Source organism: Leptopilina boulardi, unplaced genomic scaffold, assembly GCF_019393585.1.
Source record: "Leptopilina boulardi isolate dan_hultmark-lab unplaced genomic scaffold, ZJU_Lbou_2.1 LbouV2_325, whole genome shotgun sequence".
Classification (NCBI taxonomy): Eukaryota; Metazoa; Arthropoda; class Insecta; order Hymenoptera; family Figitidae; genus Leptopilina; species Leptopilina boulardi.
In genome coordinates, this window is record NW_026137891.1 from 4,780,249 (window position 1) to 4,797,205 (window position 16,957).

Below are 16,957 nucleotides of genomic sequence, written 5' to 3' on the forward strand. Positions count from 1 at the left end.
AAAAAGAAATTCAATCTTCTTTTTACGTTATTTTTCGGATGGTTTTCGAAGCTTTAGTTATCTTTCAATTCCAGTCGCCTACAATCACTTGACCTGGAAAATCTGACCATTTATGATGTAGAAAGTTGAGAAAAACTTTGTCATATAAAAAAAATACTTTGAAAAAAAATTTGAAATTGGATATTTATTTGAAATTTTATTAATTTTAATAATAATAATAATTTTAATAATTTTAATAATTTTGTTCCAGTAGTGAATAATTTTAAGTATATAAAATAATAATTTTTTTTTTCCGTATTGAATTAAATGAAAAAATGTTATTGAATCATAGAAATCAATTTATTTGATGAAAATAATATTGATAGATACAATAATGTAGATAAGTTTCTATTGGTAATTTTCTATTGTTTATCTTTTCTATTATAACAAAGTTATATTCAAAGATTTACTCCTCAAGTTTATATAGACTAATATCCAAGAATATCTTTTGTCATTATAGAGGATAAGTTTCTTCGAGTTGGCTTTTCTGATGTAAGCCTAGAATTCTGAAAAGCCTTTTGTAAAATCACGATAGTTACCAACAGTGCTTACACAATCTTATTATATACATATATATATATATATTGTTCATTTTCTATATTATCACATAAAATGTAACACGAAGGTTACATAAAACAGTATTACACGCTATTTCTCGAATAATTAACCGTTAAATAATAATAACTTTCTTCAAATGAAAATACAGTTGTAAATTGCAAGAGTAAATTTTCATTAAAAAAAAATTTTTTATTAACATTTTTAATTTTCTGTTTTTTAAAATTGCGACTAATAACTTTTTTTTCTCATTTCGTTTAATAATAACGAGTATAAAGGAGTTTGTTGACCTCTTTCTTCTTTTTGTTCAATTTTTCTATCGTTACGAATTCCCTCGTTAAAAAAAAAATATATATATATATTTTCCTTTTTTTTTGCCCGGGGACATATCAGAAAAGCAATAACTAATAACGTTTATTATTTCTTTCTGATTCTATGGGAAAAAGCGATTTTTATATAATGCAATTTAAAACTCATTTTTGATCGAAACTCCCCAAGTTTCACAATACCCGAGAGAGAGAGAGAGAGTGAGAGAGTTATGAAGGGATCACTTCGAGATGACATTGAAAATAAAGAACGTACACGTGAAAAAATATATTTTTTTAAATCGTAAAGAAAATTACGTGATGTAAAAAATTGGCTACGAATTCAATAAATATTTAATTGAATCAAATATAAAATTTATTTGTTTCTAAATAAATTTTATTTGTTGCAAAGAAATTTTAATTAATTAATTTATTTATTTGTAAATAAAAAATAATAATAGTAATAATAGTAAAATAATTACGGGATAAAAAAAATTTTCTACAAACTAAATAAATATTTATTTGAATCAAATATAAAATTTATTTGTTTCTAAATAAATTTTATTTGTTGCAAAGAAATTTCATTTGCGTTAAGTAAAATTTTTCATAATAGTAAACAAATAAGATATGTTTAGCTCTGAGAAAAATAAATATTTATTTAATCCAAATATTTATAATGAAAAAAAAAAATTCTTCTTTCTTTCACATATATTTTTTTTTCTCAAAATGAAAATATTTTTTTCTGTTTGTTTCTAATATTGAATTATTACTCGAACGTTAAAGTTTGAAATTGAAAATATTTTTCCTAGAGAGAGAAAAAAAAAGATTTTTTTTTATTTTTCTCTTCTTGATTCAGAGAGAGAGAGAGAGAGAGAGACCCTTTTGCGAAAATCATTCTATTTTTATCCGAGTGAAATAAATTTATTTCTCCCTATGATAGAGACAGTAAATCAAGAAAAACAAAAGAGTTTCCATCGAGTACTATATTTTATGGATATGTCATTGTTTAAGGAAAATAGTTTTATATATATAGTAGTTGATTGAAACTTTTCCACCCAAAAAAAATAAATAAAGAACAATGGATTAAGAGAATAAAAATTACGAAAAGAAAAAATTTTGGAAAAATTTTTGTAAACTTAGAAATCTATTCAAATGAAATAAAAATTGTTTTGGTCTTTTTCATGAATTCCTGAGTACGGATATGTATTTCAAGTTCCGCTATCGCGATATAGTGATTCAGAGGCTAAAAATAGATAACTAATGGAATCGAGTTAAATTCAACGAGTTGGCAAACAGGGCGGAAATTGAATCAATGCCTCGTATACATACGTGAATAGGCTATTGCGTTCATTGATTAATGTTAAACGTTTTTTTTTTGAACTTGAAAATATTTTCTATTTTCAATAAAATACAAAATCTTATTCTTCAATGTTTTAATATCTTTTTATATTTTTAAATTCTTTTTTTCTCTCTTCAAATTGTCCGAGAAAAAGTAACATTTTACACTATACGATAAAACTTTAAAGTGCATTTCTTTTTCTTTTCAAGATATATATAGGAAAAGGCAGCGAATGTAAAAATATTGAAACGAATCCTTTTGATTCTCGAGGGGGAGATATATATTTCTCCCTAAACTTCAAGATACATTATATATAAGCAATACTTTTTTCTGATATCACTGGATGAAAATCTCATCCGAGAAGTTAAATTTTACTGCTTGTCAATTTTTTTTTCAAAATTTTTATGAAAAAATTCCCTTTTTCTATTTTTATTAATAAAAAAATATGAGAGAATCAGGCGCATGGAGAATTCATCGCAGGGTTTCGAGACCAATATTAATATTACCGTCGCTAAGGAAAAAAAATCCTTAGTAACGGTTGCTATGATACGGGTTACTATGGCACCAGTTACCACAGTACCAATTACTTTAGCACCATTTAGTTACTATGGTACCAGTTACTTTGGTACGTTACTATGGTACCATTTAGTTACAATGGTTTCGGTTACTATGGTACCAGTTACTATGGCACCGGTTACTATGGTACCCGTTACTTTGGTACTAGTAACTTTGATACCTGTTACTTTGGTACCAGTTACTTTAGTAACATTTAGTTACTATGGTACCAATAAATTTAGTACTAGTTATATTGGTACAATTTAGTTACTATGGTACCAGTTACTATGGTACGAGTTACTTTAGCACCATTTAGTTACTACGGTACCATTTAGTTATTATGGTACTACTTACTATGGTACCAGTTACTATCGTACCGGTTACTATGGTACCCATTACTTTGGTACCAGTAACTTTGATACTAGTTACTTTGGTACCAGTAACTTTGATACTAGTTACTTTGGTACCAGTAACTTTAATACTAGTTACTTTGGTACCAGTTACTTTGGTACCAGTTACTTTGGCACTAGTTACTTTAGCACCATTTAGTTACTACGGTACCATTTAGTTACTATGGTACTAGTTACAATGGTACCAGTTACTATGGTACCGGTTACTATGGTACCCGTCACTTTGGTACTAGTAACTTTGATACCTGTTACTTTGGTAAAAGTTACTTTAGTACCATTTAGTTACTATGGTACCAGTAACTTTGGTACTAGTTATGTTGGTACAATTTAGTTACTATGGTACCAGTTACTATGGTACCAGTTACTATGGTACCAGTTACTATGGTACGAGTTACTTTAGCACCATTTAGTTACTACGGTACCATTTAGTTACTATGGTACTAGTTACAATGGTACCAGTTACTATGGTACCGGTTACTATGGTACCCGTCACTTTGGTACTAGTAACTTTGATACCTGTTACTTTGGTAAAAGTTACTTTAGTACCATTTAGTTACTATGGTACCAGTAACTTTGGTACTAGTTATGTTGGTACAATTTAGTTACTATGGTACCAGTTACTATGGTACCAGTTACTATGGTACCAGTTACTATGGTACGAGTTACTTTAGCACCATTTAGTTACTACGGTACCATTTAGTTACTATGGTACTAGTTACAATGGTACCAGTTACTATGGTACCGGTTACTATGGTACCCGTTACTTTGGTACTAGTAACTTTGATACCTGTTACTTTGGTACCAGTTACTTTAGTACCATTTAGTTACTATGGTACCAGTAACTTTGGTACTAGTTATGTTGGTACAATTTAGTTACTATGGTACCAGTTACTATGGTACCAGTTACTATGGTACGAGTTACTTTAGCACCATTTAGTTACTACGGTACCATTTAGTTACTATGGTACTAGTTACAATGGTACCAGTTACTATGGTACCGGTTACTATGGTACCCGTCACTTTGGTACTAGTAACTTTGATACCTGTTACTTTGGTACCAGTTACTTTAGTACCATTTAGTTACTATGGTATCAGTAACTTTGGTACTAGTTATGTTGGTACAATTTAGTTACTATGGTACCAGTTACTATGGTACCAGTTACTATGGTACCAGTTACTATGGTACGAGTTACTTTAGCACCATTTAGTTACTACGGTACCATTTAGTTACTATGGTACTAGTTACAATGGTACCAGTTACTATGGTACCGGTTACTATGGTACCCGTTACTTTGGTACTAGTAACTTTGATACCTGTTACTTTGGTACCAGTTACTTTAGTACCATTTATTTACTATGGTACCAGTAACTTTGGTACTAGTTATGTTGGTACAATTTAGTTACTATGGTACCTGTTACTATGGTACCAGTTACTATGGTACGAGTTACTTTAGCACCATTTAGTTACTACGGTACCATTTAGTTACTATGGTACTAGTTACTATGGTACTAGTTACTATGGTACCAGTTACTATCGTACCGGTTACTATGGCACCCGTTACTTTGGCACCAGTAAGTTTGATACTAGTTACTTTGGTACCAGTTACTTTGGTACTAGTTACTTTAGTACCATTTAGTTACTATGGTACTAGTTACTATGATACCAGTTACTATGGTACCCGTTACTTTGATACTAGTTACTTTGGTTCCGGTTTTTATGGTACCGGTTGTCATGGAAACGGTTGCTGCGGTAACGGTTGCCATGGAAACGAAACAAATTATTAAATTATTAAAAGCAAGACAGTAATAAATATTTTATAATAATAAATAAATTTGTTAAAATAAATTCATAATTTTTAAGATATTTTTTTTTTTTTTTTGGTTGGATGATTAGAAAAAAAATGTAAGAAACTTACTCCATTTTGTTGAGGGAGAAAAATCTTTAGGACGATAAACAAATTTTAAAAGCCGTGGGAAGTGGAGCTTCATTTTTTTTTATTTTTTAAATTTTTCGTTTAAAACTGGGAAATCTCATAGAATTGAAGACATGACGATGGTTTGAATACCAAGTAGTACGGTGAACTGGTGCATTTCAAATGCGATGTAACGCTAGAATCTAATTTTGCAAATTCTACTCTCCAAGAGTTGGGACATTTCAACTAAGTTTTCTGTTAGTAAATGTAATTGTAATCGATTTCATCTCTATGTTTACTCAAATTAGAAAAACCTCCAAAATTGGGAAAAATTTTTTTTTTCTTTTTCTTTTGAATTTCAAATCTTATAGTAAGAGACATTTTTATTTTATTTTCTTTATTTTTATTTGCATCAAAGAAATTTTATTTGTCTCAAATAAATGACAATAAAATAATTTTTCGAGTGTATAGTTTTTTAAATATTTGGGAAAATTGGAGTAAAATATTTTAAACAGATTTTTAAAGGATAGAATTTTTTTTTATAATTCTATTTTCTATTATAATACCCCACTGCTATTTTATCGATCACTTTTTGGAAGGAAAAAAAAATCCCCTCGAAGGTAAAAACGTCAAGTAGTCCTCGTTATTCCGTGTTATTCTGAAAGTGAGGGAAGTCTTTAGAGATTTCTCCAGAAAGAAAATTGAGATTTCTCTGACTGCTGTTGCTCTACTTTAAACCATTTTAAGGGTGAAACCATTTTACACAGCCACGAGTCATTGCCTCGGACAATAAAGATCTTTCAGTAGTTAATTTTTTTTCCCACCAAGCAGAAAAAGAAAAAGAACCATTTGAATTAGAAATGTAATTACTTCAATAAATTGTTTTGAAATAGAAATTTTTGTTGCTTTTTATAATTTAATAAAATTTAAAAAAATATTAAATAATTTTAAAAAAATATAATAATAATAATAATAATAATTTATTTCATTGTACACTCAATACAGAGTTTTTATAAACTTTTCGCGTTCGTTATATTAAAAAAAAATATATATTAAATAATATTTACAAAAATATTAAATAATACTATATTTTAAAAAGTATTTTTAAAAAAATATTTAAATAAATAATAATATTAAAAAAAATATTTAATAATGTTAAAAAAATTAATTGAAGTAAATTTTCCCCCTCGGTAATATTTAAAAAATATATTCGCAATTTTCTTTTCATATATAAGAACAAATAAAATTTTAATATACAAATATTATCAGACTATGGAGATGAAGATTATATTTTTTTGAATATAAAATAAGAGACCCCTTTCAATAATTCATTTATTGTTTAATCAAAGGATAAAAATGAATAATAAAAATCTGAATCTTGTAATATTGTTTGTAAAAGAGAGAGAAAAAGAGAAAGAAAGAAAAAAAAATGTGAAAAAGAACTACGGTTATAGAACACGAGTGAATGTTAAATTATTCCAAGCATCTTTCCATCTCTTCTACGATTAAGAGTTATATACAGCTGCTGCATAACTGAAAACTTTAGGGACTTTCAACGTCAAAAAAATTTCTCTAAAGTATATATTGCTGCTAGCAATATAACTTGACTAAAAAGAAAAAAAAAGAAAGAAACTTTTTACAAAGTTCTCAATTTTTTAGTTATTAAAAATTTCTAAACTTTGAAAATTAAAATTTTATTTTTTATGGTCAAAAGAATAGCAATTTATGGTTATGTAAAAGAAAAAATCAATCACCTATAAATAAAAAATTATAACAAAAGAAAAATTATTAAAAATTATTTTTATTGTTTTTAGATTTTTTTGTTAATCACGTATACTAGAAAATTATATATTTTATTGTTTTTACAAATTTTTTTTTTTTAATCACGTACACTACAAAATTATATATTTTTATTGAGATTTTTTCTTTATTTAAACAAAGGAGAAAAAATTGTATGAGAAATTTAAAAAAATTAAATTTTAAAAATATTTTTTTTTTTTTCTGTTACAGTTTGTCATCGGAACCGGTCATGACAGGAACATACCGGAGATCGGTGAGTACAGGTAGAGTACAAAATTGTAATAAAAAATGACGTAAAGCTTTCTTTGTGCGATATTTCAATGTCGTGTGTAAAAAATTTACTCGTGTCTGGAAAAATCGCTATTGACATTCTTTACATCAACCTCCCCCCCTCCCCTTTTTTTTGGTTGACGATGTGAAAGAAAAATTTTATTCCCACATTTTTGCTCTAAAAAAAAATTGAAACTTATATCAATTATTATAATGAAAAAAATGTATTGTACTCTTTATTTGATTTAAATAATCTTTTACTTGACTGTTAACAAATAAATATTTACGTGAACCAAATAATTTTTTTTTTAAATTAAATTAAATATTAAAACAATTAAATTTTATTTGTTTCAAATTCAAAAATTATTGGTTTGAATACAGTTTATTTGATAGAAATAAATATTTATTTGTTTCAAATACAAAAATTATTGGTTTAAATACAGTTTATTTGATAGAAATAAATATTTATTTGATTGCCTTTTTTACTTAGTAGAAACGGCATTTATGAACAGACAAAATATTTACTGATTAAAAAACTTCTTTAGGGTTTTTGAAAATATTAAGTAGTAAAAGACATTTATAGACAGACAAAATACAAATTTATAAATTAGTAACAAAATTCAACTGACGGCAGGAAAACAAATTTAGTGAGATAAAATAATTTTGGAAGTAGTAAAAACTGTTTATAGTTAGACATTACATTTACACAGTGCGTATAGTAGCAATATTACTTCTATATGGAAGTAATAAAGCTATGAAAAAAAGAACATTTACAGTGAGACAAAATATTTTTTAAGTAGTAAAATACTTTTATAGTCAGACATTAAGTTTACCAGTGCTTATAGTAAAAAAAGTAGTTTTAGAAAAATAGTAGAAATTAAAAAATATTAATTAGAAATTAACAAATTAAGACGGAATTAAATTTTTTGTCACGTAGTACAACTTTTTTTTAACTAGATTTTTTAAGTAGAAAAAGACGTTCGTAAACAAACAAATAAGTAGTAAAAAAATCAATTCTTATAGAGTTTTTTTTTAAACAATTTTTAGTAGAAAAATTAATAGAAAAATATAGTAAAAAAATATTATAGTAGAAAATACAATTCAGTAAATCTCAATAAACAGTTTTTTTTAGTAAAAAAAGGCGTTTATAGTCAGACTGTTAAATATTTCTAAAAAATACTTTCTAAATAAAGCTTACTTTATAAATATTTTGTATAAAAAAAATTGTTTAAATAAAGACACAAAAAATTAAAAAAGTTTCGTTTAATTAAATTTTTAAAGTAGAAAAAGACATTCATAAACAGACACTGAATAAAGTTAATTAAAAAATTATTCCCTTCAGCTCTAATTGACTTTGATAAGTAGAAAAAATCGTTTATAGTCAAACCCTAAATTAAGTTGTAAAAAATGCTATTCCTCCTGAAGTCAATAAACAAGTCTCAAGTAGAAAAAGACATTTATGGTCAGACAACTAAATTAAGTACATAAAAAGTTCAGTTTAACAGAACCTAATAAACATTTTTTACAGTAAAAAATTTTACAAATCGAAAAGTACAATAAAACCTTTTTTTGAAATCCATGAGGTAAACAGTAGTAAATAAATAAAATTAATAAATAATTAATAAATTAATAAAATTAATTTTCTTCTATTAAAAATTATTTTCGATTAAAAATACAAAAACGTTATATTTTGAAAAAAAATCGCATGAAGTGCATTTTATGAAGCTTACGTTGCAAGTTTATATAAACGTGAAGCATAAGTTTCCTTTTTTTTTTCTCTCTCTCTCTCTCTTTCTTTCTGTTTTTACTTTATGTTGGCTCCAAGCAGAGCGAGAACTTGGTGAAATCTAATGACTTAAAGTGATCCTTGAATGCTGAAGTACCAGCCATAATTCAGTTTTATGGGAATGGACGCCCTGTCGTTGTCTCTTGGTTATTTAATAGTGAGATTCTCGGCTAGCGCACCAGAATGAGAGAAAAAGAAGAAAAAGAGAGAAATAGAGAGAAAGAGAGAGAGAGAAGCATGTCAACGACGTTGAAATCCTGATAAAATCGACATTCTCATTTAAAAGGGAAATTCTCTATCCGTCAATGATTTTCCCCGTTTTCTCTCACATTTACATACACAGAGAAAACTGGACAGAGATCAACAATGAATTCAATTAATTGAACCGAAATAAACATAATTTGAATTTCTCGTTTAATTAAATCTTGTTTTGTCGACAATTTCGTTTTTTTTTATTGAAAAATAATCAATTAGGAAAAAAAAAATTTGCCTGTCTATTGTTTTGCTATTACTGTTTTATTGTCTCCTTTTTTTAACAAAGACAATTTTTTTCTTTTCTACAATTTTTTGACAGGGAATTTGTTTAAATAATTTTATTAAAATTATTAGAACAAAAGGAGTAATAAATAATAAATAATATTTGAATAAAAAAATTTTTCCTTTTCCACAATTTTTTGTAAGGAATTTGTTTAAATAATTTATAATAAGAATAGAATAATTAATAATAAATAAAAGTTAAATATTTAAATAACAAAATTTTCCAATTTTTTTTACAATTAATTTGTTTAAATAATTAATAATATTTAGAATAAAATAGAAATAGTATTTGAATATTTACGAAAAGAATTTTTTCCAATTTTCCCCTTTCTAAAATTTTTAGACAAGAAATTTTTTATATAATTTATAATGATTAGAATAAAATAATTAATAATAAAATAATAGTTAAATATTTAAATAAAAATTTCTTTTTATTAATTTTTTCCCTTTTCAATAATTTTTTGCCAAGAAATTGTTTATATAATTTATAATAATTAGAATAGAATAATTAATAGTAAATTTGAAATATTTAAATAAAAAATTTTTTTGATTAATTTTCCCTTTTTCTACAATTATTGTGACAAGAAATTTTTTATATAATTTATAATGATTAGAATGGAATACTTAAGGGGAGGGACTGGTGAAATTTCAGCCTACTGAAGTTATTATTGTTAAAGAGTGTCAATTTTTTTTCTGGCATAATTTAGGATCCAAAGTTATTATAAATTATTAAAATTTAAAAAAAAAATTTTTTAGCCATTTTAGAAAATTTATTTTTTGGAAAAATTAAATTTCTTTAAATTTCATACGATTGATTGTTTAAAATCGTGAAAAAAGCGTAAAAAAAATTCGACAATAAAAAATAATGAAAATTGTGGAAGTAGTTGAATTTTTTTCAAAATTACCACTAAAATTGAAAGCAATCAAAATTGATCTTGTTTAGGGGTAATAATTTTTTTCAACATTTTTTTCAACCAAAAATCTTATTCTACTGAGAAAAACAACAAAAGGTAATTTTTAACAATTTTACAAATATTTTTATTTTTCAAAATTTTCATTTTTTGAAAAAATTGAAATTTTTCAAAATCCATACGCTTGATTGTTTAGAATCATGAAACAAGCGTATAAAAAAATCGGCAGTCAAAAATAATTAAAATTGTGAGAGAAGTTTAAATTTTAAATTTTCGAGAATTTTGAATTTGATTTTAAAAATTATTAACAAATTTATAGTTTTTCAATTTTTCATGATATATTATACATTTAAATAATTAATATTGTCAGAAAAAAAATTGACCACCCTTAAACAGCTTTAATTTTGATGTGTTAAAATTTCAGCGGTCCCTCCCCTTAATAATAAATAATAGTTAAATATTTAAATAAAAATTTCTTTTTATTAATTTTCCCTTCACAATAATTTTTGCCAAGAAATTGTTTATATAATTTATAATAATTAGAAGAGAATAATTAATAATATATAAATATTTTTTAGAAAAAACAATAATAAAAAAGTAAAAAAAAAAATAAAATTAGAGAATAAAAATTAAATAAAGAAAAGAAAAAGAAAAATTGAAAAAAAATTGAATTAAAAAGAAATGGTAAATGAAAACGTAAAAGCATTATAAAATTCGAATTTGTTTAAAGTAAATTGGTGCAAAGGAAAGTATAATCTGATAAAGAAATCTATATATCCCTTTTATTTTTTACTGCAGCTGAAATGTGCAAAGTGTGAGTTAAACGATTTTTTTTTAGATGAGAAAAAATCGAGAGAATTCAAAGGGGGTCCCCTTTTAGTAACTAGTTGATTATTTTATGCAAAATAGGTTTTTAACAAAAAACCAAAGGAGAGAAAAAAAAGTTATTTTCCCTAAAGCAAAAGAATTGCGTATTGCAAAAAAAAAATATATATATAACTTTTCTAGGAGAGAAGAAAAATTATTAAATTAGAATAAAAATAAAATTATAAATAAAAAATTATTGTTAAATAAATAAAAATATAAATAAAAATATAAATATAAATAAATAAAAAGAAAAAGAAAAACATATAAATTAAATTTATTCACTTGATTAAATTAATAGAAAATTATAAAAATTTTAAAAATATAAAACGATTAATTGAAAATAAAAAGTGGGCAATTAACTTAATTAAAACAATCAATCTAAAGTCAGTCGATATTGATTAAATTTTCAAAGACACTTTTGCGCAGTTTTTTTTATTCTTTTTTCTTTCTCTCTCTCTCTCCCTTTTTTTTATGGTCATTAAATGTATTGCTCCATTACATTATGAGCTTCGATGGGTCAACATAAGTTAAGCCTATCAAGTTTATATACCGATTGTAATAAAACAAGAAAAGACGTATTTATATATTGTCGTTTAATAGTGTCTCAATATTTTTCTCGATTTAAGGAGGGGAAAAATGATCCCACTTTTTTTTTTTAGAAACTAACCCAACGATGAAAAGCACTCGACTAAAAGACTGATGATGTCTGTTTTGTAATCATAATTTTTTTTTTGCCTCGATAAACAATGCTCATGGGGAATGAAAATAAAGAGAGAGAGAGAGAGAGAAAAAAAATGACACCAAGTAAAATGAGAGATGAAAGAAAATGTAATGGTTTGGTAACTTGAACCTCGTTGGGATAAGTTTTAGACACCACATATACACAAGAAACTAAAATAAATTGAGGACAAAAGTGTGCGCGCGGTAAAGCATAAGAAAAATGGGACATTTATCATATAAGCCAGGATGTGCAGTTTCATATAATCGCCCCCACCACTTTTTTTTAAATATTATTTCCATTGTCATATTTACTATTGAATATTTTTTCTTGTCGCATGAGATTTATATCGGAAATATTAATTTTAGCAATTTTTCTTTTCGCATATAAGAGAAAAAATTTTTTTTTGTTTGAATTGTTTTTAAAAAATTATTTAAAAAAAATTATAAATAAATATAAAGAAATTTTATAAATAAATATGTTTTTTGTAGGGCAAAATTATAATATATAAATTTTAATTTAATTTATTTTAAAATTGAAAAAAAAATTATATTTTATTATTTAATTTTTTTATTTAGTAAAAATAATGTTTAAATTATTGGTGATTGATATGTTGAAAATTTCAAAGAAAAATGGTTTATATAGTTTTTTTTCTTCTTTATGAACTGTGATCGAGGCAAAAAATAAAGAAAAAAAATTGTGAAAAAATGATTGAAGAACAATTTTGCTGAACGGTGGAAACCTTTTAGTTATTAGACGATCAACCTTTTTGTCAAAGCCCTATGGAGTTAGTATCTTGTTACCAAAGAAACAGTAGATCCTGCGCGCCACTAGAGGTAATTGAGATGAAAGTTTCAAGCGTCAGAAAAATATTTTTGGAATTTAAAGATCGTTGAAATCATTCTTTTGCACTAAATTAACTGTATAGTTTTTTATTTTAATTTTTTATTTTACTTTTTATTCAGTTTTTTGGTATTTTCTATATTTATTATATACATTTATTTATATTAATTATAAATATTCTATTTTATTATTATTTTAATAATAATTATTACTATTCTATTATTATTTTTTATTTTTATTCTTCTTCTGAGGTATAATTATTATTTTCTACTCAATTCAATAATTCCTTTTTTCCTTCTCTTCATTATTTTTATCAATTTTTTTCTTGGAATTATATCCTCACTCATTCGTTTAATAATTTTTCTTCAATTCTTTCGAAACTTTTTCGTATTCTTTTTACAGAATTGATTTTTGATATTAATTAATTTTTAATTAATAATAAATTTTTGAAATTAATTAATTTTTAAAATTAATTAATTTTTAATTAATAATTAATTTTTATATAATTTTATAATTATAAATTTTCTTATATTATAATTAGTTCAGTGGAATTGATAAATAATATTTTAAAAAAATGATTTTCGAATTATATTTCCAAAATAGATAACATTTATTTAAAATAAGTAATTCATATTCAAAGCTTTAAAGCGCAAGTTCTTGGAGAAGTTTCCAAGATAATCGACAAGAAATAATGGACCAATGAAATAAGCTTAAATTAGATACTTATGAGCAATTTCCTCATGTAAATTAACATCACGTAGTTTCGATTTAATCCTGTATTAATTTCCCCATGGCTGATGTTTTAGGCGTTCGAAATTTCAACATTTTTTCTATTTCAACAAATTTTCAAAAATTTTATTGTTTACCAAAAATTTTGAATTTAATACTGTATAATAATAATAATAATTAATAATAATATTAATAATATATAATAATATACTTATATAATAGTAATTAATAATATAATTTTAATTCTAATTTTTTTATAGCGTAATAATAATACTATAATATTAATAAAATTAATAATATTAATATATTAATAAATATTAACAGTTACATTCTTTTTTGAATGAAAAGTTACCTAAACCATCTTATTATTGTTTAATAGGATATAATAATTAATATTAATTAATTTTAACACCGCAGTGTGAATTCCAATAATTAACGGCGACATATGACAATTTATTGATATCGAATTACAAATTGATAGTGAATTACAAATTTCATATCGAGTTTGTCAACTCCTATTAAAATTGATCATTAACATTATAACAAGAGTGTCATACAAGATAGTAATCATTAAAATGACAGCAATTCATTTCTATATAGTAGGAAACTATAGAGGCACTTTCTCTATTTTACATCACACTCATCGTGCGAAGTATGCAATTATGAATTCCATAATTACACATAATTAAATACCCATATAATGTCTCTGACTTTAATAACAAAAAAAAAAGAAGTTTTCCTATTTCCTATGTATATAGCAGAAAAATAATTAAAACTATTGTTATTTTATAATAAAAATAAATTAAGATTAAAAAATAATTTCTGAAATTATTTAATTTTTTTTTGTTTTTAATTTTTTATTTTCATCTGAAATTTTTATCTAGTTTATATAACTAGATCTCATCAAAATGATTGAAAAAAACATTTTATCAGCAGATTTAAGATTAGTTTAAACAAGTTTAATTCAAGGTACTTGATCAGTTTATTTACTCATGGAGATACTTTCATTAACTTCTTTTTTTTGTGTACGAAAGGTCTGCGAAATTACAAGTTTACTTTGCCTGTTTAAATATTTTCTAAGAACAAAATTAAATACAGCTTCCAAAGATTAAGATTAATATTATTTTTGAAAAAAAAAAAAGATTCTAGAAAATATTTCCCAACAAAATAATTTATTTTTATCTTTGTGTCAAATATGTTTTTTTTTTGTAAGAAAAAATATTTTCTCTTATATTTATTTATTTATGTTTATTTATTAATTTTTTATATATTTAGTTACTTATACTTCGATATATCGATTTATATTTATATAATGCGATATATCGAGTTTTAAATTTAGTATGTCGATTAATACTTTGGCTTGGATTTATACTGTGATATATCGAATTATATTTCAATATATACCGATTAATAATCCGATATGTCGATTAGTACTTCGATATATCGACTTATTCTTTTATATATCGAATTATATTTCAATATATCGATTGAAACTTCGACGTGTCGATTTATACTGCGATATATCGAAATATATTTCAATACATCGATTAATACTTCGATATATCGACTTATATTGCAATGTATAGAATTAAATTTCAATATATCGATTGATACTTCGATGTATTGATTTATAATGCAATATATCGAAATATATTTGAATATATCGATTAGTACTTTGATATATCGATTAGTACTTTGATATATCGACTTATACGTTGATTTATAGACTTATATTCGAATATATCGAATTAAATTTCAATATATCGATTAAAACTTCGATATATCGAAATAGACTGCGATATATCGAAATATATTTCAATATATCGATTAGTACTTTGATATATCGACTTATACTTTGATTTATAGACTTATATTCGAATATATCGAATTAGACTGCGATATTTTGAAATATATTTCAATATATCGATTATAGTACTTTGATATATCGACTTATACTTTGATTTATAGACTTATATTCGAATATATCGAATTAAATTTCAATATATCGATTAAAACTTCGATATATCGAATTAGACTGCGATATATCGAAATATATTTCAATATATCGATTAGTACTTTGATATATCGACTTATACTTTGATTTATAGACTTATATTCGAATATATCGAATTAAATTTCAATATATCGATTAAAACTTCGATATATCGAATTAGACTGCGATATATCGAAATATATTTCAATATATCGATTAGTACTTTGATATATCGACTTATACTTTGAATTATAGACTTATATTCGAATATATCGATTTAAATTTCAATATATCGATTAGTACTTTGATATATCGACTTATACTTTGATTTATAGACTTATATTCGAATATATCGAATTAAATTTCAATATATCGATTAAAACTTCGATATATCGAATTAGACTGCGATATATCGAAATATATTTCAATATATCGATTAGTACTTTGATATATCGACTTATACTTTGATTTATAGACTTATATTCGAATATATCGAATTAAATTTCAATATATCGATTAAAACTTCGATATATCGAATTAGACTGCGATATATCGAAATATATTTCAATATATCGATTAGTACTTTGATATATCGACTTATACTTTGAATTATAGACTTATATTCGAATATATCGAATTAAATTTCAATATATCGATTAAAACTTCTATATATCGAATTAGACTGCGATATATCGAAATATATTTCAATATATCGATTAGTACTTTGATATATCGACTTATACTTTGAATTATAGACTTATATTCGAATATATCGAATTAAATTTCAATATATCGATTAACCCCTTCGCTGTGAAGCAAAAATCGTGTTTCCGTGCCACCAGTGTGCAAAAAAAAAATTTTTTTTTTAAATCTTATATTACCATATTGTATGTTTTTATTAACATTAATATTATATTAAGTAAAACTATTTTATTTTTAAGATGCTGCTATAGCGGTCATGCACACTGGTGGCACGACTTATTTTTGCCTCTATAGAGGTCAGTAACAGTGAAGGGGTTAAAACTTCGATATATCGAAATAGACTGCGATAATCGAAATATATTTCAATATATCGATTAGTACTTTGATATATCGACTTATACTTTGATTTATAGACTTATATTCGAATATATCGAATTAAATTTCAATATATCGATTAAAACTTCGATATATCGAATTAGACTGCGATATATCGAAATATATTTCAATATATCGATTAGTACTTTGATATATCGACTTATACTTTGAATTATAGACTTATATTCGAATATATCGATTTAAATTTCAATATATCGATTAGTACTTTGATATATCGACTTATACTTTGATTTATAGACTTATATTCGAATATATCGAATTAAATTTCAATATATCGATTAAAACTTCG

The 16,957-nt window shown here is 24.3% G+C and overlaps 1 protein-coding gene across 12 annotated transcripts in view; it reads left to right on the top strand.

Annotated features, from left to right (window-relative positions):
- The window catches only part of LOC127284681 (transient receptor potential-gamma protein), a 142,378-nt gene that overhangs the window by 51,211 nt on the left and 74,210 nt on the right, over nt 1-16,957 (top strand). For 11 of the 12 annotated variants that reach the window (XR_007843515.1, XM_051310256.1, XM_051310258.1 and 8 more), the window contains exon 2: nt 7,127-7,179. Coding sequence is in view for 10 of the 12 variants with exons in the window: in XM_051310256.1 (XP_051166213.1) it covers nt 7,146-7,179 (34 nt within the window). In the remaining 2 variants the exon portion in view is untranslated. The remainder of the gene's footprint in view (nt 1-7,126; nt 7,180-16,957) is intronic. The other variant, XM_051310266.1, reaches the window with a different exon arrangement.